Source organism: Chinchilla lanigera, unplaced genomic scaffold, assembly GCF_000276665.1.
Source record: "Chinchilla lanigera isolate Chin_1 unplaced genomic scaffold, ChiLan1.0 scaffold00048, whole genome shotgun sequence".
In the NCBI taxonomy this organism is placed as follows: Eukaryota; Metazoa; Chordata; class Mammalia; order Rodentia; family Chinchillidae; genus Chinchilla; species Chinchilla lanigera.
Window position 1 is genome coordinate 8,276,674 of NW_004955449.1, and position 23,731 is coordinate 8,300,404.

At 36.4% G+C, this 23,731-nt stretch overlaps 1 protein-coding gene across 1 annotated transcript in view; it reads left to right on the forward strand.

Annotated features, from left to right (window-relative positions):
- Ttc21b (tetratricopeptide repeat domain 21B) overlaps positions 1-23,731 on the forward strand; it is a 63,686-nt gene that overhangs the window by 34,347 nt on the left and 5,608 nt on the right. Inside the window, exons 20-26 of the mRNA XM_005393290.2 lie at positions 5,148-5,336; positions 6,115-6,225; positions 8,010-8,091; positions 13,392-13,542; positions 13,736-13,897; positions 15,842-16,037; positions 21,334-21,558. Of these exons, the coding sequence (XP_005393347.1) occupies positions 5,148-5,336; positions 6,115-6,225; positions 8,010-8,091; positions 13,392-13,542; positions 13,736-13,897; positions 15,842-16,037; positions 21,334-21,558 (1,116 nt within the window). The remainder of the gene's footprint in view (positions 1-5,147; positions 5,337-6,114; positions 6,226-8,009; positions 8,092-13,391; positions 13,543-13,735; positions 13,898-15,841; positions 16,038-21,333; positions 21,559-23,731) is intronic.

Below are 23,731 nucleotides of genomic sequence, written 5' to 3' on the forward strand. Positions count from 1 at the left end.
CACACACACAAGAGCAAACAGCATACCATGGCAACACAATGCCAATAAACCAAACTCTAAGCAGTCTTACATTTACATTATAGCAACACTTACATTATAGAGAATTGTTTATCTTCAATACCATGTGAAGAGCTATAAGATGCTTGCCAACTATAAGAGGTTTCCAAAATACATAGCAAATATTTAAATTTTTAGAATTTATTACCAGTAAGAAATTTATTGTCATTAATCTCCGTAAGAAACTCCCCCTTGTTTTAAACACACTTATGGCATTATTCTTATTACCTTCTGAAGCAGTTCTGAAAATCCTTTTTCATGAATGCCCTCACAGAGTGTGACCAAAGCTATGGTGAATGCTCTTGCTGTGAGCCATCCAGTGGGAGCATAAGCTTATGAAAACATTACAGTGTGCCCTCATCTGCTTTATTCCCTGGATCCAGCCCTGGGTAACTTCAGGCTCTTCCATAAAGTCAAAATGACGATCAAAGGTAAATGTTTTGAATCTTGAAGAAATCGAGGCAGCTACCACAGCACAACTAAGGACACAAAATTTTAAAATTTTAAACATTCACCATATTTTTCAATCATGCCTCGTACATGCTTTGCATGTGTATTAAAAAAAAGGTCAAATCTTTTTTTTGAGCATTGGGATCGATCCCATGGCCTTTGTACTGAACAACATTGCTAGTCCTTTTTTATTTTGAGACAAATTCTCTTTAAGTTGCCCAAGTGGGATTTAAACTTGCTTCAACCTCCCAAATGCTAGAATTAGGTGTGTGCTGTCACCTGGCTGACAAGTTTTGATGTTCCATTCAAATGGAAATTTATAAGTAGAATCAAAGTTACTTACTTACTTTTCTTTTTTTGAGACAGAGTCTTGCTATTCAGGCTGGTCTTGAACTCACTATATAGCCCAGGCTGGCCTTGAACTCATACTGCCAGGACCCTCTCACCATGATGCTCCTGCCTCAGCTACCTGAGTGCTAGGATTACAGGTGTGCACCACCACACTTGACAGTTTTTGATATTCTATATTAATTGATTCAGCATCCATTTATTAATCTTCATTCTTCACATTATGTTCCTTAGGAGTCCCAACAAACATGCTTTGCATAGTTACTAAACAGTTTTCCCAGTGGCAGAACTGGTAAATGTAGGGCAATCTAAAGTCTTACACTGAGTTTCAGGTGTCTGCAGTGATCCATATTTCTTCTGCCCTCTCTGGCATATTTTAGCCCTGCCCAGCATTTTCTTTTGCCCAGACTGCTGCAGCTTCCTCTTCACTGATCCCCTTGTTTTTTCCATCTCTGCATTTGCTTACTTCTCAACGACACCAGATGATAGGTCTAAAGGGTACCTGATCCTGTTACTCCACTGCCTATGTCAGCACATCTCAGTGGCTTGAAAATAAATTGGAAATTACTTAACAGGCATATCTATAATTTTGTGTCTTTCCAGCCATTTTTTTTTCTTCTAATTCTTTGATCAAGCAGTTAGTGTCCCTCCATTCATTTGAAATTTGGATTGCCTGGACTCTGTCCCACCTCTTTATGCCACAATATAACCACTAGTCATTCTTCAACTGTTACCTGCCCTCAAGACTGAGTTAGGTCTCCTCTTAATGTATTCTGATGCCTTGTGTCAGTGTACTCTTATGCCATCCAGTACGTCCCAGCCATAGGACGCCTCATAATTGTCTGGTGATTTATTTATTTCTTTAATAAAACTAAAATTTCTATGAACGTAGGCATGATCCTGTATTTTATGACCCTAGAAATGCTTGCATCATAGTAAATCATGTAAGTTTTCTATGCTGTATAACAAATTACCACAAATTTAGTAGACAAAAACAACACACTCATTGATTATCTTCAGACTTTCTGTGGTTCTGAGCGGGGACCTCTGCAAGGGTGCACTTAGGTTATTGGCCAGGTCTTAGTTCTCACCTAGAGAGTTGTCTGGGTCCAAGCTGGCACAAGTTGGTAACAGAATTCATTTCCTGAAAGGGCTCTAGATTCTAGTTTACTGTTACCTGGAAGTCATCCTCAGGTCCCTGAGGCTTTGAGGTGTTTGCTTGATGGACCAGCTAATCTGGCCACGGGGTGCTTCAAAAAGGGAGGAAAATTACAGTGGTGAACCTTTTAGAGCTTTCAACAATAACAGACAGTCCACCACTGTACACCTGGCCTTGGTTTGCCACCACTGCTCTGGAGTGAGTCTGCTAGCAAGACAAAATTTTATATACTATAAAGTACACTGGAAAAGGAAGTGACATCCTTTCACATTTTCCATACTGCATTGGTTGTAGGGAAGTTCCATATCCCTCACAAAAAGTGCTCAGAAACTTGTAATGAGTGGCTGAAACAAATCAGAGATTATCTTTACTCTGATTCTATAAACAATTATAGTAAATATTATTTTTTATACAGTCACTGTCTTCCTTGTGAACATAAAATCTAATCAGAAATATGGAACTTCTATAACAAAATACTAATAATTATATGACTTTATAATTTTATAACTTTACATCATAGATTAATTTTTATTTAACATCTGTGATTTCTGATATATTCAGGCTGGGTATATAGCTCAGTGGTAGAGTTTTTGCCCTGCATGCACAAGGCCCTGAGTTTGATCATACAAACACGCACATACACACACACATTCCAATATGTATAGCTCTGTATTGATCATGTGAAAACTAATGTAATATTCTTATCTAATTTATACATTTTATTTTGAGGTGGTCTTTCATAAGATATGTTTTAGAAAGCTATTAAAATGAAGAAACTGGGGGCTGGGGATTTAGCTCAGCGGCAAAAGCGCCTGCCTGGCAAGCGCAAGGTCGTGAGTTCGGTTCCCGGTACAGGAGAAAAACCAAAAAAAAAAAAAAACAAAAAAACAAAAAAACAAAAATAAAATGAAGAAACTAAGAAGGCGTTCTTCAGATCTAATGTGACCTCTAAAACTGAATCAATCTCCTATTCTATACTCCCATGGCAACCATGCTATGACTGAAATAGTTGTATGGAAGTTTTTATAGAAGACGTTTATATCTATATTCTTAAGATATTTATAGCAGCACTTCTCTGTATCCAAGAATTTGAAGGGATTTACAAGAAAAAAAAAATATATATATATATTATAAAATGGAGGGAAAAGTAAATGTTGATGGTCAAGCCTAATCTAATTACTGTAACAGCTAATTAAATTTCTCTGTGGAGGTTAGTTGACTGATGAAACTCAAATATGTTTAGAGAATAAATTACATTTCTCTTGACTAAGCTGACCATATACTTTCATCCCAAGTATCCCTTGCTTTTGAAAGGGCAAGAGAGCAGTGCTGATATTTAGGCCAAGCAGGTATAAACCTTGAGGCTGCCTCAAGGCTCAGAGTTCAAATTATCAAGGCTCAGAGTTCAAATCATCTGTTAGACGAAAGAACAATTCCGGGCAGTTTGCCATGGGCTTCTGTTACAGAGATCCATCGTACTTTCTCTTTTATTTTCCCTTTCTTTCTTAACTTGGCATTAAAATCCAGATGCAAAAAAAGGTAGGACTGTGAAGATGGGACGTGTTTCAGCAAAATGCTTAGAAGATACTTCCTGGGAACTTACTAGATTCTTAGGGTAGGACCCTTAACCCTGAGGTTCTACGAGTGGACCTCAGCCTGCTTTCTGCCTTCACTTTCTGATGGTGAGGTGATAGCAGAGGACTTCCAGGTGCATGGAGGCACGGGGATTCCAAGTGCAAGGAGCCCTTCCTGCCAGAACAAGATTATTCTATTCACAACAGTTGTTTCAGGATCGCTGGACTGGGTGTGTGTGTGTGTGTGTGTGTGTGTGTGTGTAAAGCCAGGAACACAAATGTATGCATATATAATGTAAACCCAGCACACATACTTGCCATATTTATATAAACACCTGTTAAAGTAACCAAAATAAAATATAATAAGGTAGTACTACCCTCACTACATGGTATATGTTCATATTTTCCAATCTTTTCTTTTGCACTTCCAAAAGAATGCTTTGTACGCCCTTAAATCTGTGGTTCAAAAAGAAGTCTGCTTTAAACTATATTTATCAAGTATCAATTGTCAGTCAGCATATTGACAGGAATCCTTTCAAGGGTGGCTGTGTGTGCCTAATGTATGGCACATGGTGGACATTTACTCTTTGTTAAATGAATGCATTAGTGAATGACCATAGCTCAAAGTTAAATTGCATTCTTAAAGGCCTAAACCATAGGAGTATTTATTTATTTATAAGATAGTCTTGTCTCAGCCTCGCAAGTAGTGGGATTACAGGCATGTGCTACCACCTCTGGCTTTTTCATTGAACAGAAGAGCTCAAGGTTCTAGAAACCAGGTGCATGGATGGAAAGATAGACATTCTTCCTACAACCCATTCTGTTTTTATGAAGAGGAAGGCCACCCTCCTTTTAAGGTGTCTGTTCATAGCATAGGACCGTAGTTATATAACCATCAGTTGATTAACCGTCATTAGACATTTAAATTGTTTTCCAGGTTTTTGTTTTGCTGTTATTATAAGTTTTTCTTTACAATGGATAACCACTTTCCTTTTTTCCTCCTAAATATCCTAAATACCTTTGAAGAGTAGAATAACTAAGTTCAGTAGCCTGCTTAGTCTTATGGTATTGATATGTTTTGCTAGAGTCTACTCCAGAAAGGTTGGACTAGTTCGTATGCCATCAGCAGTATATGTAAATATACTTGTTACCTATAACCTGCCAGTATTTGATTTAATTTTAGGTACTATTTTATCCTTTTAATACATATCTTAAATTCTTAATTATCTGACAGCACCTAGATATCTTTTCCAAGTACATGTGTTTCTTTGTTGTATTTCCTTTTTAATAACCTTCCTATACTTATCCTTCTAACATGGGAAAAGATTCAGTGGTTTCATAGTCCCTTGGTTGGAAAGATAGGCGCCTGCTGGCTCATTTGCAAACAGTGCACGTCTGAGTTTTCAGTAAGACATTTTCTTTGGATTAGGCTTCGTTAGGTCCACGGCCAGTAATGCTTCAATAAATCTTCTGTAAAATCATACTATGTGTGAGTTATTGAAAATTATTCAATTTGCTTCCTTTATTTTTTTCTTTATTTTGTCCTTAATTTTTTCTAGGCTCGAGAATTACAAGCTCGGGTACTAAAACGTGTTCAGATGGAACAGCCGGATGCAGTTCCTGCACAAAAACATTTAGCAGCTGAAATTTGTGCAGAGATTGCAAAACATTCTGTTGCTCAGCAAGACTATGAAAAGGCGATTATGTTTTATAGAGAGGCTCTGGTTCATTGTGAAACAGATAATAAGGTCAGTACCTTTATAAAATTTTAAGCACTTTTTATTCCAGATGTCATCTAATTTCCTCACAAGTAAAATTCTTACTAGCTTATTTATAAAGATTTAAAAAGAAATGTAAGGAAAAAACAGAAATAATACTTTTTCTAGAAAACTTTTAAAATGCATGATGCCTAAAATTAAAAGTTTTAGAGTCTACATTTTAGTAATCACTTTAAAAGTTTCTCAGCCACAAGAAAATATTTGGATCTAAGTGATTCAGTTCAGTCTATTGAACAGCTATTGTACACTTCTGGATTGTAATTGTTGTTTGTGCTGAGGATGTGAAAGTGACTAGAGGGAGTTTATGACCTCAAGTGGTGTAGTGTGAGAACTGACATAAATAACCTTTCCTAAAGCATAACCAGACCCATGCTTTTTCAGTAGAGGATAAGGAAGTGGAAATTGTACTTCTAACTGTGAAACTGTTTTTATTTTACAAATGACAAAGCAGGTTTAAAAAGTTAAAAGGTCTTAACTGGCCTGTCATGGAAAAGCTGGGAGTAGAATCCAATCTCCTGATTAAAGAGCATTGTTTTTTCACAGTAACTTTGAAGTGAGTTACCACCTACTTTGCTGGTTTTTTCTTTCAGTAGCAGAATGATAGAAAAGAGTAGCCTACAGTTGTCCTACTTGATATTTTTATTGCAGTAACTTTTGACCAACCAAAGATTAATCATATCCACATGTCTCCTTCATTCACTTTTTACTCCAAAACTGGTCTCTAACTGTTCTTCTTTTTGCTCACTAGATAATGTTGGAACTGGCACGATTATACCTGGCCCAAGGTGACCCAGATGCCTGCCTGCGGCACTGTATGATGCTTCTGCAGAGTGACCAGGATAACGAGGCTGCTACCATGGTCAGTCTGAGAATCTTTCTGGCTGTAAAGGGAATTACATTTTATATTCCAGGCTGAAGTTTCAAATTTTACCCTGTAAATCTAATAATAGATGGCAGGGCCCAGCTCATGTCGGCTTTTAGAAAAATAGCACATTTCATAAATTAGTGTATTTTACAAATGAAGACCAAGAGTTATTAGCATTGTATTAGTGACAACTAATGTATGTCGTACTTGTACTTGCCCCTTGAGTCTAGTTAATATTTTTATGCCTTAGGGAATGCCTTATTCAGGTGGAGTTCATTTGCTAAACCTTCAATTTGCTGAAGGCTAGCTTTTAGGTACTTACGTAGACATGCTGGACTAATTTAAGAATTTTAGTCAAACCTTAGAAGTTACAAGGAAAAAAACTTTATGTATCATTCTAAGATGGTTTGTGTTAGAGTTTTGTTTTTCTTTTATCTAAGCTGAAATATTTGTCAGCAAACAGCTACATGTGAGATTCATTCAAACTTATAAATGGATAAAAATATGATTTTGTTTGTTTGTTTGTTTTTGGTACTGGGAATTGAACTCATTTAAACTTAAAATGGATAAAAAAATGATATTGTTTGTTTGTTTGTTTTTGGTACTGGGAATCGAACTCAGGACCTTGCACTTGCCAGGCAGGCGGCTGTGCCCACTGAGCTATATCCCTGGCCCAGATGTGGTATTTTTATACAGTGGAATGTTACTCAGCTATAAAGAAAGATAAACTCGAGGCTTTCATAGGTAAATGGATGCAATTAGAGACCATACTCATAAGTGCAATAAATCAGACCCGCACTGGTAGACATCCTATTATCTCCCTAGTATAAGAAACTGAAAGTGTTAATAAAATCTGAAAGGTACAGTAGATATTGTGAAAGGGAAAGAAAGTGCTCAAAAGGAAAGAACAATTGGGATGGGGAACAGAGAAAAGAAGAAAGTGGAAAAAATATATATATGTACACACACACACACACAAGATAGCTAAGACAATTCTACGACTAATTTCTAATGGTCTATTGAAAGGAACAGTTAATGTTTAATTGTTTGATCAGTCTTACATGCCAATATCTGGTAATATGAGCAACTGCTTCAAAGATAACAATATGTAGTACTACAACCATTGTTAATTTCCTATCTTTTTTTGGAATTCTGTATTGTTTTTAGAGTTTGTATTTTTTGTTTTTGTTATTTTGGTTTTGTTCTTTTCTCTTTAAAATAAAAAAATAGAAAGAATTATGTTATCCCCCTTTTAAAATCACATAATTAGAAAATCTGAATAGGTCTTGCTTGTTTTACATTTCTTTGAAATAATCAGTTAAATTTTGGTGGTTGGTTGGTTTGTTTTGTATTTGGTTTTTCTCACTGTCATTTTAGCCATATCCACACATGCTGTGTTCACTCCCCTTCAAATTTCTGTTTTTAAAACCACCACTTGAGAGGCCAGGGGTGTATCTCAGTGGCACAAGCACCTGCCTGGCAAGTGCAAAGTCCTGAGTTCGATTCCCAGTTCCAAAAAAATAAGATAAAATAAAATAAAACCACTTGAAACATATTTTTCACCAAAAATACCATGTTGCAAATAGAGCAGTCTGTTTGGCAGCCTTGATTGTCTTATTTACACTCCAAGCAGTTCTGCTCAAAGTAGCTTTTAAGAAGTAAGAGTTTTGTAAAACTTTGCAGACATTTCATAGATATTCTTAGTACTTAATCTTGACTATAAGAATATTCTTTGTAGAATATACAGCAGTATTTCAAAACCAACTTTATCTTTATAGATGATGGCTGATATTATGTTCCGAAAACAGGACTATGAACAAGCTGTGTTTCATTTACAACAACTTTTAGAACGCAAACCAGGTAAATACCAACTGACTACATTGTTTTCCAATGCAGTCAGCTCCCTGTTTCCTTTACCCTCTTTTTAGCTGGTCAGCTCACAGGAAAGCAGCAGTCCTGATAGCATCCAACTCTTTGTTTATTGGTGGGTTCTTCTCTTTCTTTTCTTTTTGTTTTCTTTTGGTACTAGGAATCGAGCTCAGGACCTTGTGCTTGCCAGGCATGCACTGTGCCTCTGAGCTCTATCCCCATCCAGCTCTTTGTTTATTTCACACGTTGGCTGGGGTAGCTGAAATCGCCTTTAGAAAATGCAACAGTGTCTATTCGTCTCACTATAAATTATGACCACAAACCATAAGTGGGCGGCCTGGCAGTCCCGCTTTACTTCTCTAATAAATTCACTGACTCCGATACTTTTCACACTTTCTCCTGTGTCCTCAAAGCCTCCAACACCCTTTCCGTGTCATCTAAAAGCCTTGCAACCTACTCTTAAGAAAATACAAGCAACCAGAAGACAGTTCCATCCCTGTCCCCTCCAAACCTACCCATTTCCTAGTCTGTGTCTTTCCCGGAGTTATGGTCCCATTTGCTGCTGGCTTTCATCTGTGTGCATGGACACCATCCGTTATCTGCAGAGCTTTCCTCCTGTATCCCTCTCCCTCTCCCTCTCCCTCTCCCTCTCCGTCTCCCTCACATCATTTTCTTCCTAAGCAACATCATCCTGCTGTGATGACCCCTGGCTTTAAATTAATCGATCAGTAGCCTCCCCACTCACCTTGCGCGCCCCACCCTTATTTTCTACAAGCCTGTGCCATTTTCCTGCTCTTTCCACCTTGGACTCTCGACTCTATTTTGTCCTTCTCTCCGAGCCCATGTTTAAAGGCCATGCACGTGTTTTCACTCTGTCTCAGACTGTCCCCATCCCACAGTGTCTCCTAACCTGGATTCCTAAAAAAGCAGAACTATTCCCTTGTGAATATTTTTAAGTTCCCTTCACACATAGTTTTATAAAATTTAAAGAAGTCTTTGCGTGTCCTGTGCGGGTTTTTGTCACCTACATTTCTGTTACATGACACCATTTTTCTCCAAATAGGCAATAGTTAAACTGACTTAGTGTATCTGTTGCTTTTGACCATTTATAAACAAACATAAAATCAGTTATTCATAAGTTCAGCATAAGGATCTGCATGTTTGCAAGACCAAATGACATGTACCCTTATCTCCAAGTCTTTGTGCAGGATTATCTTTTCATCTGTGATATGTTTTGTTCCCTTTAATCTCTCTCTCGTTCTCAACACATAGTCTAAAATACACGCCTTTGGATGGAAACACAGCTCATCCCAGTGTCACTACCTAGACTTAAAATGCCTCATGTGTTGCTGGGTGGGGTGTGTGTTGCTCGCCATGGTGACACCATAGGGCTTTCCGGCGGTGGGATGTGCATTCACACAGGGAGGGGCCGCCCTAATCCTGGATTGCACTGTCCCTGCTTCTTTATCATTTATAGTATTTTGCTAAAAATACTTACATAGGTACTCGCCTTCCGCATTAAACTGCAAACTTTTGAAGTTCAGGGATTATATATTCATCTTCTATTCCTACTGTCAGACACATTATCAGCCACATACATGGTACAAAATAAATGTTTATTGGTTGAAGGAATCAATGAATGATTACGAAATACCATGTTATTTAAAACTTTCTTATATCTTTCTAATCTTGTTTTGTATGCTTTATTTCTAGTAGGACTTCTTGTACTTGCAAATACATTTTGTCAGCTGTATGCTAAACCTCATACATGTAACATGATCTTATATGTGTATACTATTGGTCATCCTCAGTAATACATCTTATATTTAGAATAAGGCTCTATTTTAGCTTACTTTAGAAATGTGCTGTCCAGTTTGACAACCTAGCTGGTTGAAAAATTCCTTCTTATAGGTTTTATTGTCCTTTTGACAAATTGTATCTTTTCTCAAAATTTCCAAATGACTCTGAGTTTTTCCTTCTGCACACTAGTTGGTTTAAGTGTCTCAGTTCCGTCTGCGTGATAACTAGATATTATGTCCATCTGACCTCTCCTGCCCCACAGCTCTACTTAGGATTTCCTGTCACCTGAATCAGGGAAATTTCTGAGTACTCTTCTAGCTCCTTGGCTGTTGCTATCTGTGGCTATCCTAGGGCTATCAGATCAATTCTAAAAATCACAAGTTATGTATTTGGTGAAAATTTAAGATGGAGGGACTGGGGCCATTGCACAATGGTAGAGCACATACTTAACATGCCCAAGGTCCTGGGTTCAAACTCCAACACCATGTAAAAAAATATTAAGAGCTTTAAAGTCTAAAATAATAGGATGAATTCCACGTCACTGCACTCACGCCGTATATGACTCAACTGGAATTATGTTGATACGTTTCTACAGTCCAACAATGATGATAGACTAGCTAAGTTTTTCAGACCATAGCAGTGCATTTCATTTTTTTAAAATGGAGAAATTTATGTCGTGGGAAATTTCATGGTTTAATTTCAAGCCAGACATTGTGGTACCCTCCTTCAATCCCAGCACTTGGGAGGCTGAGGCAGGAGGATTGCCGTAATTTCAAGGCCACCCTGGACTACAAAGTGAATTCTAGGCCAGCCTAAATTGCATAGTGAAATCCTGTCTCAAAAAAAAAAAAAATTCATGGTTAACCAAATAACAAGTAAATGAAATTTAAAAGCTGGAAGATTTATACAGTCTGAAGAGAAACCAAAGCATAGTAAATGAAATTTAACCTATTAGTGGTAATTGTAACTTGAAATAAAAATGAATATATTTCACCAGTATTGTAAATGGAGAATTATTCAAGAAACTGGTTTCCCAATGCTGACTTTAGAGAAGATTATAAATAAACTGCAAATATTAACAATATCATACACAAAAAATTGGCCAGAAATTTTAATCTTTAGTTCCTGCTTTATTCAATACAGCTTCCAGGTTCTGTAGCTTTACTCTAAGGCACACATAATATTTTGTCAAAATTTAAGAGGTGTAAATATTACCAATGACAGTAGTAGTCAATTATAGCAACCATACCTTTATTTGTTTTGATTTTCATAGCATTCTGGGGTCAACATTATAATCATATTTTAAGAAAACAAGTAGTTTTAGACTCATAGAATTTGAGTCATTTGCTTGTCTTCACATTGATAAAAGACAAGGCCAATATTTGAGTCTTCTTTTTCGTAAATTATGCCCTTGTTATGCTCTGCTTTTTAGTGATTCCAGAAGGGATGAAGAACAAAACCTGTAGACTTATATCAGAGAGGGCAGATGATAATATTGCCAACCTGGGTTGTTTAGAAAGCATGTAATAGAGTGGCTTCAAAGCCTCCAGTGGTTTTTTTTGTTTTGTTTTGTTTTTCTATTGTGGTAAAACACACAACTTAAAATTATTTTTTAGCCATTTTTAAGGGTATGGTTCAATGCTATTGAGTACATTTGCATTGCTGTGTAAGCCACTACTATGATATCCATCTGCAGAACTTTCTCATTTTTCTAACTCTGTACACCACCTCCCTGTCTTCCCCTCCCTCCAGCACCTGATAATCGCTATGCTTTCCACTTCTGTAAATTTGACTCCGCTCGGTGGCTTCTCTATGTGGTAGCATACATTCCTCCTTTGTGTCTGGCATATTTCACTTAGCATAATGTCTTCACTCTTTAATACCGATGGTCATATATGTTAGAATTTCCTTTTTCTAAAGGCTGTATAGCCTTCCATTGTATATCTGTCCACATCTTGGTTTTTTGCTTATCCATTGATGGACAATTGGGTTGTTTCTACTTTTTGCCTTTTACAAATTGTGCTGCTATGATTATGGGTATACAAATCTTGTTTGAGACCCTGGTTTCATTTTGGGGGATATATAGGAGGTAGACTTGTGAGATCATATGGTATCTTCACTTTTCTTGGAAAATAAAATCAAAGATAAGCTGTGTTTAAATGACTTCGTGTATGTATATTTAAGGAAACTTGAGAGACCAGAAATCTGAGAAACACAACTACTGTATAGAGGGATAAGATGTGAATTGTTAATAAAATAAACTTTTATAGCCACTGAAATCTTCAAAGTACCATTTAATAGTTGGGAAATGTTTACTATATAAGGCTGAGTCAAAATTAAATCCCCAAATTTCATTGAAGGCAAAGAATAATTTTAAATGAATTTAAATTTTAATATCTGTGGATCAATTGTCACCATATATGAAATAAAGCATGTCAAAGTGTAAGCATCTCTATTTTGTGAGAATATGAAGGATTTTTTCTTTATTTATACTTCTCTGTATTTTTTCTTATTTTCTAAAATGTTCATGTACCATTCTTAAAAAGTTATTAAATTATTTTCAAAGCTTGGTGTGTACCAATGAGAGAACCAAATGGAACTGAAGGAAGAAAGCTTTCTAGGAACCTTCCAGGAAATTATATCTGAGACCAAGTAACTGAATTCCTTTTCCTTGGAAGAATTTAAAGTCAGATTAAAGTACTGGGGCTAATATGTTAAGGCTATGGTATAAATCATCTTAGTCACTTTCCTCATCACTGGGACGAAATGCTTGACACCCAAAACATGAAGGAGGAGAGGTTTATTTTGGTTTAGTTTGTAGAGATTTCAGTCCACAGTCAGCTGGCTGAAAGGCAGGACGGCTTGGCACAGGGGCACGATGGAAGACAAGCTGCTCATGGTGTGGACAGGAAGCAGGGAGAGGGGGCAGGGAGGGAGATGCAGCCTTCTGGGTCACGCCCCAGTGCCCCACCTCTTTGGACCCCACCTCCTAACACCTATTCAGCTGTGAGCCCACATAATTCAGTCAGCTTCCCCAAGCCCTGCCTGTGAACACATGTGGCTTTGGGGGACAACCAAATATAAACCCTAAACACATTGTTTAGTGTTAGGTACCTGTACATATTAAAGTCTGAAGTAAAACGTTTAATTGCCCACCACCACCATTATCAAGCAGTTCGCTTGCCCTTCTGAATTTTAGAGCTAGAGTCTAGATTACCTAGAGAAAGGCTGTTTCTACAAAGTTTTAGGCCTAAGAACAGCTGAAAAGTAAATTACATTTTTCTAGATGTCCTTCACTCTTTGTGACTAGCCTGGCATAACCTGTATCGTTTGCTTATATGCGGTTGGCCATCCAGTTTCTGAGGTATTCCTTCACTTATATTTAAGTTGTACTTCATTTGAAGTGGATTGTATATTAAAAAGTAGGAATATAACCATCAGACCAACAGTTATGAAATGTTTTTTATATCTGAAGTATTATTTATTTCTAGATAATTATATGACTTTATCTCGTTTGATTGATCTCCTAAGAAGATGTGGAAAATTTGACGATGTTCCAAGATTTTTCGTAATGGCTGAGAAGCATAATTCCAGAGCAAAACTAGAGCCAGGATTTCAGTACTGTAAAGGACTATATCTTTGGTAAATCCATTGGCAAATAAATCCTACATAGTAATTTTTTTCACTGTAGATAAAATAGAAGGAGCTTTTGTTTGTAATTAAATATATATATATATCTTTAAATATGTTAATACTTTTGTTCACCAAACATATCACAGCCTAGTGTAAATGTTGTAGAAAATGATTGAAATAATGTTTTTAAACATCTAACAAGGTACACTGGAGAGCCAAATGATGCCCTTCGACATTTTAATAAAGCTCGGAAAGACAGTGAATGGGGCCAAAACGCCCTTTACAATATGATAGAAATCTGTTTGAATCCAGACAATGAAACTGTCGGAGGTGAAGTGTTTGAAAACCTGGATGGAGACCTGGGGTGAGTAGTCTGACACGTTATCCTTTGGCACATTTTTTACAGTTGTTGGGGACAGTACGCAGGCATACTTTATAAAAAATAACTGAATTCTAGTACAGCATTAATGAAGGGTTGAATGCCTTTGGCTAACATCAAAATAACAATTTTCTGGAGTAGATAAGAAATACATTATGAGGTTTCCTAAATAACAAGAGACATATTATAAAGACACTGTCCTAATTATACTGTAGAAAATAAATTACATGAAGTTGATAACTATGGTAAAAATTGTCCACACAATGAACTACTTAAATAATAGTTTTATATAAGCCAACCCGGTGCTCTATACTTTATATGTACTATCTCATTTATTCCTTAAAACACTAGTATAAAATAAGCTCAGAGTCAGCTTTCCTAATGTGACAGTTAACATAGAACAAAATGTGGACTGAGGGCTCCCTGGCCTCAAGCATCTGCTATTGTTCGCTGTGCTAGTCTGTGGTAAGTGATTTCTATCAAGCTGTATTTGGTGCATCTGCTGTATTCAGAGTTAGGCAAGGCTTGGGGAAGAATGTGTAAGGATGTGCAGGGAATATAAAAGGTATTCTCTGCCTTCAGAGCCTGTAGTTCCCTTAAAATAAAAGACAACACCAGAAACCTTTCAATCTCCAATACAGCCGACATGGACTAAAATGAATATTAAGTATTGCAGGAGTTCATAGAAATTTGCATACTGATCAAGGGAAGATGCTTAGAGAAGTGGTGTAAAACTAGCACTAACCTGCTGAGTAATTGAAATGACGAATTTTAAGGCTTAGATTTATAAAGAAGACTGAAATTTTAGAAGGGAATGGCCTATTTATTTTAACATTTGTTTTAAGAAGGTTGAAGTTGCATACTGTTACAGAATTATAGGTTACCAAAGTGGAGATCTTTAGCAAGTCGTTAAAATGCAAAACTAGAACTGAGAGGGAAGTGACTGCTGGCTGTGCAGAGGCGGGAGACGTGTGCACAAAGTGGACAGTTGGAATCCATGAAATGCCTCCCTGCGAGGTGGCATAGTAACACAGCTCTGAGAAAGAAATTTTGGGCATTCTTCCATTTAAGTGGTCTGAAGGAGGAGAGGGGATTAGGAAAGGGCAGTCAGTGTGGTGGGAAGAGAAACAGAAGCCAAAGGAGAGGAACTCTGAAGAAGGTTGACACCAGTATGCAGAGTTTTAGGTACGATAAAAAGCGAAGACCCAGGAAAGGATGAACGACGGTAGTGATTCGACTTGGAGAGTTTAATTTCCTTTCTTAATTGAATATTTAAAATATCTGTATATGGTATATTAAAGTAAGAAACTTGCTATCAAATATTCAAATTGATATTGTACTCCAACTTTACAACATTTTAACACATGAAATTTCTTTTTTGATAGCATGGTAAGGAACATAGAGTAGATTTTATATACTAGAGGTAATAAGCTTACATTCACACCCTCAAACTACCATTTATTACCTGTTTATGCTCTGACCAATCATTTCACTTTAACTTCCATTTTCCTGTATGTAAAATTAACTTCACATACATTGAATAAAATCATGAAGTGCTTGGCTTTTTCTCTCTTCCTTTCTTCCCTTTCACTTTCTAAACTGACAATACCATTTCTAATTGCATAATTCTGTTTTATCTAGTTTTGCATTAGCTTAACTGAATACATTTACCATATATACATTTGCTCTATTTTTTTTCTTCTAGTGTGAATTATAGTTCAGTGGTATTTACTAGTGATACATGTTTTTATTTAAAAGTGGATTATAATTGTGTCATACTAGGTACTAGAAAAGAATGAGTGACATTTTCCACAAAGGATTATTTCTAAATACGTGATAGAATAGAAGCCATTGTACACCAAGCTGTGATTCTAATCTCAGTGGATTTTATGAGCAATAGACATGTGATTTATTTTTAATTGTACACAGTAATTCAACTGAGAAGCAAGAGTCTGTGCAATTAGCAGTGAGAACTGCAGAAAAACTCCTTAAAGAACTGAAACCTCAGACTGTTCAGGGCCATGTACAGCTTCGCATCATGGAAAACTATTGTTTAATGGCTACGAAACAAAAACCTAACGTTGAGCAAGCGTTGAGTACCTTCACCGAAGTAGCAAAATCTGAGGTTAGTACTTTCTGTTTTCAGCTATGTATTTATCTTTCTTTGGTAGTATAGAAACATGCATTTAGATTAGTTTATTTTATGAAGATTGGCATATTTATTTTTAAAAACTTAAATGTATACTCTGGCATAATTCTACACAATATACTTTTCTTTCCTGAAGAGATGCTGTTACTTTCTTGATGTGTTATTATCTTTACTGGATGTTGAATTCTGCAAAAAAGGGAACTCTCCAGAAGGATCTCAGTTTATTGCCAAGGGAATGACTTACCTTCTGGAGAATTTCTGTGTTGTAGATATAGCCTAGGTCAACTTCCTAAGTTAAAATAAACACCTGTCTCCTGGAAGCTCACCTTTTCACTATGTTCTTGGAATTTTTTCAACTCCAAGGCTAAATGAGATCAATACTGACAGTTTACAGTTCAATCATACAAATGATAGTTTTGACCTTTCACAACACTGAAAGAACGTCTTATAGTCCTTTTGTTAGTACTGTTTTGCATACTATTCTTAGAAGACCAAAGCTTCCCTCCTATTTAGTCTCACTCAGAACTGTGTTCTTTCCTTCTGTCTGTTTATATGTTCTAGGTTTCCTTTTCTCACACAGGACTTACGGTATTCACCCAATTGGCAGTTGGTAAGGGTGTTCATTGGAGTTCATGATTGTTCTTTCACTCAGCAACTTCAGGCCACAGAAAACTCTTCTCTCAGAGGATATAAAGCAATTTGCCCTGTTTTCTTCTGGTTCAGAGGTCACAGTCATAGCCTCAGACTGCCAAAGACCCCCTACAGTGTTCAAATTGAGATACTGGCACATGGGAGACTACAGCTTCTGTCCTGGTTTAGTACAGGTGGCAATAATTATTCCCATTCTCAGCCACACACAGCAAAGTACCATCAGCAGCAGTACCACCATAGAGCAGAGCCTTTGTGGAGACTTTAAAGTGACGTGCCAAGGATTAGTCTTTGTTGAATTGGCCTTGTGCAACAGATATGTGATAATTGCTGAATAAAGGGGAGGAAGACAATCATGTAAATCTAAGAAAAATCTGAGAGCACGTGACAAAGCACAATTTCAAGTAAGGTGCCCTTGCTACTGCGTGTTGTGAGTAGTATTCTATGCCAGTGAATTTGATTTGAGTAAATCTAGTATTCTTTTTTCGGTGTTTAAAAAAGAGCCAAAAGCAATGATTGATATTGCAGCAGTTTCCTAGCAAGTCGGTGCCAGTTTTTAGTGTTGATGAGGCTGCGTTATTTTCATCACCCTTACCAATGCAATTCTTAACTTGTCTTTCTCAAATATATTTGTTGATCATATTATCAAATTGATGATCAGAGTGATTATCAAAATGATGACAGGTGAGCTGAAATTTCATAAACCCTGGTTTGTATCTCACATTTTTCTTTTCACTTATAGGCTACATATACTCAATATAGTGACTATGTATTGAGTAACCAGGGAGTACTAAGCACAGTGGTGATCACAAGTAAAGTGGTATATAGTTCCTTTTTTAAAAAAGTTTCTCATAATTTACACAAAATAAGGCATATTGACTAACACAAAGCAAAGTGAGTTATATTTTGCCCTAGAATTCAAATAAAAGTGACATAGTTCATAACATAAGGAGGATGGAGAGCCCTTTTTGTGGAGCAAAATTATTTAAAAACCACAGATAAAGTGCATTTTCATAGTCAGAAATGAGCAGTGTCTTCTGAGTGAAGAAAAATATGAACAAAAGCAGGTATGCAAAAAAGCCAGAGGCATATTCACAGCACTGTCACTCAGAGGTGCGTGGCAGGAACTCGGAGAAGAATGGTGGAACATCCAGTAGCCTAAGCTGAACTCTCTCCTCTTGCTTTACCTTGCAGTGTAAAAGTGCACTAGTTATACTGGAGCTCTCCTGTCCACTCTTGAATTTTATCCTCAGGGGTGACTGAAAGTGAAAGAAGCTGACTAAAGGTGTTGTGTTAGAACACTTGACTATCATGCACCATGCCCCAGAATCCATCCCCCACACCAAATGAACAGAAACATAAACAAACAAACAAAATCCCTGACTTGAAATTACACTACAGAGCTACTGTGATAAAATCAGCATGGTACTGGAAAAAAAAAAAAAAAAAAAAAAAAGGACCTGACGATCAGTGGAACAGCTTAGAAGATGCAGACACAACTACAAACACGTTCAGCCTCCTTATCTTTGACAAAGGGGCCAAACATGTTGACTAGAAGAAAGAGAGCCTCTTTAATAAGTGGTGCTGGAAAAACTGGCTTTCCACATGCTGAAGACTAAAACTAGATCCGTGTTTATCACCATGCACTAAACTAAAGTCAAAGTGGATCAGAGATCTAAATATTAAAACAGAAACACTAAATCTACTGGAAGAGAAGCTAGGTAGAAATCTTGAAGACAGGGGCAGGCAGAGAATTCATGAACAAATACTAAATTGCATGAAAAATACTTCAAAGAATCAACAACCCAGATCTCATCTTATTAAAGAGTTTTTGCACATCAAAAGAAATCACCAACAGAGTAAGAGGAAAACCCACAAACTGGGAAAAAGATTTTAGCCAATTGTGCCTCAGACAAAGGATTTCTGTCTAGAAAATATAAAGAATTTGTAAAAATCAGGCCTCCAAAATTCAAAGACCCAACCCAAAAATGGGCACCTGAGATAAATGCACACTTCTCAGATGAAGAAAAACGAATGGCAAATAAATATATGAGAAAATATTCAGCATCATTGGTCATTCAAGAAATGCAAATTAAAACAACACTGAAGGTCCATCTCACCCCAGAAAGAATGGCTGTCATCAAGAAGTCAACCAATAACAAATGCTGGCAGGGCTGTGGGGAAAAAGGAACCCTACTCCACTCCTGGTGGGAGTGTAGACTAGTGCAACCACTGTGGAATCAGTGTGGAAATTCTTCAAAAAACTAGGATTGGAAATTCCATTCAACTCAGCTATTCACGTTCTGGGTATTTTTCCAGAAGAATTGAAAACATCATACCACAACAATATATGTGCACCCATATTTATAGCAGCACAATTTGTCATAGCTAAACCTTGGAAACAACTCAAATGCCCATCAACTGAGAAATGGATAAAAAAGATGTGGTATTTTTATACAATGGAGTATTATTCAGCTATAAAGAAAAATAAACTCAAGGCTTTTATAGGTAAATGGATGCAACTAGAGACCATACTCGTAAGTGAAATAAATTAAACCCACATGTGTAAACATTGTATTATCTCCCTAGTATAAGAACCTGAAAGTGTTAATAAAATCTGAAAGGTACAACAGATATTGTGAAGGGGAAAGAAGGTGCTCAAAAGGAAAGAACAACTGGGATGGGGAGCAAATAAAGAAGGGGAAAAAAAAAAAATATATATATATATATATACACATACACAAGATAGCTAAAATAACTGTACTTCTAATTTTTATTGGTTTATTGAAGAGAACAGCTAATACTTAATTGATCAATTTTGCATGCCTGTATCTGGTAATCTGAACAACTACTTATGAAGGTAATAATATGCAATATAACAGCCACTGTTGATTTCCTGTCATCTTGCTTTGAACTTCTGTATCATTTTTTATGTTTTTCATTATTTATTCTCTTTAAAATAAGAAAAAAATACCTGTGGTCTGTTCAGAGATGAGAACTCAGTTTGCAGTTTTAGAAACTGTTCTTTGATTCACTCAAGAGTGGTCAAGTGGTAAAGAACTGATTCTAATCCGCAAGCTGTTCAGTTTTAACATCAGAGTCTTACTTTAAATACGTAGTGTGGGATGTTTTTGTTCATGTGGTTTTCATAGGACCCTTCTGTTCTTACGCCATTCTATGACCTGACAAAAACACACAGCAAGCCTCTATTTATTGTCCTGCCCTAGCCTACCTAACTTAAGGTCAAGCTTAATAATTTATCATATTCCACAAAGTCTATTTTCAGTTCGTTGGATTTCGGACTCCAACTGTTCTGACACTCTTTATCTGGGAAAAAATTACATATTGAAAGTTTATTGACACATAGAATTAGAATGAAGTTTTACATTCCCGTTGATTTTATCAGACCCTAACAAAGCCCATCCTCTTCAGTAGTTATTTATCTTCTAACCATAGTCAGTGTTGGACATGGAACATTTTCTCACTCTGCCCTCTTTTTTCATTAATCATTATTGGTAACCCAAATTGACAATCCTACGGGAAACTTATATTATCATTATGACTTGTAATTAATATCTGAAGTGGAGACCCTCCTATTTCTAAAAGTATCATAATCCCTCTGCCAAAATTTCAAAGTTTAAATTTGTAGTTACAACTATAGTTAATCAGGGGCATTATTGCTTGTGCAAGTTAGTTTTCTGGATAGATTGCTGATGGCTTCCATTTTATACCAATTGTAATTAACCTGTTGGTTTCACAGCATGACATTTTCTGACTTCGAACTCTATCTAAAATACTGTTTTATAGACCCTATGAGGAAACTGCAAACTGTACATCTGAAGGCTTATTTTAAGGCATGAGATTCCATGTGATTTCTAGGTGATTAATTGCACACCTGTGTAACATTTAAATGGTCCAACTTGATTGTGAGAAGAGGTTCTTTAGTAAAAGGAGAAGGCTGAAAAATGAGCAATAAAAATCAATTGGCAGTGCATATCTGTAATCCCAGCATCCTGGGAGGGAGGCTGAGGCCAGAGGATCACACGTTCAAGCCCAGCCTAAACATCTTAGTAATGTAGCAAGACTCTATTTCAGAATTAAAAAAAAAAAAAAAAAAGATAAAAAAATGACTGAGGATGTAGCTCAGTGCAAAACCCCTGGGTTCAATCCCCAGTACTATAAAAATAAATCACTTGGACTACCATTCGTGAGAAATTTTTCTAGTACTATTCTTATTTGGCAGGTGAAGAACTAAGGAAGTAAAAACACTATGAAATAAAAACTACCCATACTGAAATGGGATTTTTTTTCTGTTTCTATACAAACAAAGTAGCTAGGCAATCCCATTACAAATCCAGTTACACTCACTTATGGGATTTTGTAGTTGTGGGATCTGCGTAGTTATGGAATTATTTTGACCACACAGAGTCTAAGTGTGTTTCTTCATGATAACTTGCGACTACTTGATAGGTTCAAAGGTGATCGTAATCACAGTTAACTGTTACGCAGCCAGAATATATATTAGACCAATTCTTATATAGTGTGTGCTGCTTTCATGTTTTTCTTTTAAATAGAAGATGTTTATTTTGTGTATCTACTGGACTGAAGTTCTTTTTTCTTACAGAATGATCATATCCCAGCACTCTTGGGAATGGCAACAGCTTATATGATCTTGAAACAGACACCAAAAGCTAGAAATCAGCTGAAACGGATTGCAAAAATGAATTGGAATGCTATTGATGCAGAGGAGTTTGAGAAGAGTTGGCTCCTACTTGCTGATATCTATATTCAGTCAGCAAAATATGACATGGCAGAAGACCTACTAAGACAATGCCTGCGTCATAATAGAGTAGGTGATTCAAGAGTGATAAATAATTGTTAACCTTTGTTACATAGTCTTTCTGTAGCAGGGTATTGTAGTATGCTGGTCTATTTCCAATGCTTCTTGAGTGTTTTTTTTAAGTATTAAATGTATATTTTAACAGAAGCGAAAAATAATAAGAAGGAAGTGATTTCCCTTGCAAATAAAGAACGAAGATTTATGCACTTTCAGGTTTCAGCTGTGATAATGCCCTTCTTACAGAAGATGTTTCTGGAATGTCAAGCATTTGCCTGTGATTACCCACCTCATCCAAGAACTAATGAAAATTGCAGCACAATAATTTTGGGTGTCTGTCCCTCCTATTAAGAATACACTTGATGAATTTACTGCAGCTGTATGTCATTTCCTAATTATTAGGATCCACTGTGCATAATATATTTCATGGGAGGATGTCTCCTTAGCTTTTAATTGAATAAAAAGTCTTATCTTTAGATAGAAAATTTGAAAAAAATCTTCAAGTCCATAAAACAGAAGGCTTTTTACTACCATTTTGGTATTTAGTCATACAAAGGAGACATCTTAGTATGAGAGTTTTGTAAAAATTTTGTTATTATTTGCTGAGAAACTTGAAGGTGTTTATCTTCACAGATTCATACTGATTACTTCAAATTTTTAATCACAGTAAATGTTCTATTCTCTGAGCAAATTAGATTATGAAATGCATCATTTGTTTTATAAAGATGTTATGATTTTCTAGTACTATTTGTATACTTTCTTAGTATATAAATACCAAGCTAAAGTAAAACATTAAATTTAAACTACAACATCCAGCCATTTATCAATTTCTACACTATTCCAAGTGATCAGTTACATCCATTTTAAGTTAAGCTAGCTTTGAAAACAGAAGCTACTCATCAACAAGCTTTAAAAATCTAACTGAATAGTTGAACCTTGTATGTCTGACGTAGAATTAAGGAAGACTTCATGAGAATTAAGGTTTTGATGCAGGCGCAGTTTCAGTTTGCTGGAGCACTGACAGCAATACCTTGCATAATTAAGCATGAGGACTACTTTAGAGACTTTATTTGGCCCTGCTGATTAGGCATGTCGATATTGGGAGCATGAGATTCATGCACTAAAGAGCGTACAAATCTTGGGTTATATCATTTAAACAATGGAAATCATCCAGTTTTAGTCAGGAAATGCCCAAGATGGCACTAGACCATCTTGTCCTGCCAGATGTCAGGGGAGGTGTCAGGCGTGATTAGAGTAGTGTCAAGGACCGAGGAGCAGCCTGAAGACACTCCCAGGAGCCACAGTTAGGACACATGTGCGTGCCAGTGGGGGTGATAAATGCAGTAGGTAGAAATACATCAAATATATCTAACCCACAGCTTCATAAAAGTAAAAGAAAAAAAGAAAACCTAATTGGTTACCACGGCAGTATGCTAATGAGCTGACTCATTTCTAAAGCTGACAGATAAAATGAAAGCAGCATCTATCCTGTCTTTTCTGTATACTATCAGGTAATCAGATAGGAGATAGTAGATAAGGAGAGAGTTTTCATTGTACACATTTCTAAGACAGTAAAGGAAGAAACACTGGTAGAATCTTTTTCCAAACCTGGTGAATTTTTTAATGGCCATAATATTACAAAAAGAGGGGAAATCAGGCATTCTGTGCCTCCTGATACAACACAGCCGCTGTGACAGGGTCAGGACTGGTGTGAGACAAGAGAAATACTCAATAATCATAATTTAATCCATTTTTTTTTTTTAGAAAATCAAGAGAATTTAAAAAATCAGAATTTCAAAGTGTTAGGATTTGACTGTGCTATGCTGCAGTATAGTGGAGCCTGAATCAAAGGAGAAAATCTGCATCTCTGTCTGTTTTTTTTATTTGGTACCAGGCAAATCGAACTCAGGACCTTGCACTTGCCAGGCAGGCACTGTGCGGCTGAGATATATCTGTGGCTATATTCATTTTTTATGTATATTCTTAATGAGTCTTGCTTTTAATGAAAATATTGATAAAACTTATTTTAAAGGAAAGCAAAATTACAATAAACTCAATTACTATATATAAATACTCAAACCACTTGTAACTGTAATTACAATTTCCAGAAATTATCAGTGACATAGGAATGTATAAACACAGGATTCAGTCACCTAAATCTGGGTTAAGAGAAACTCTCGGATGA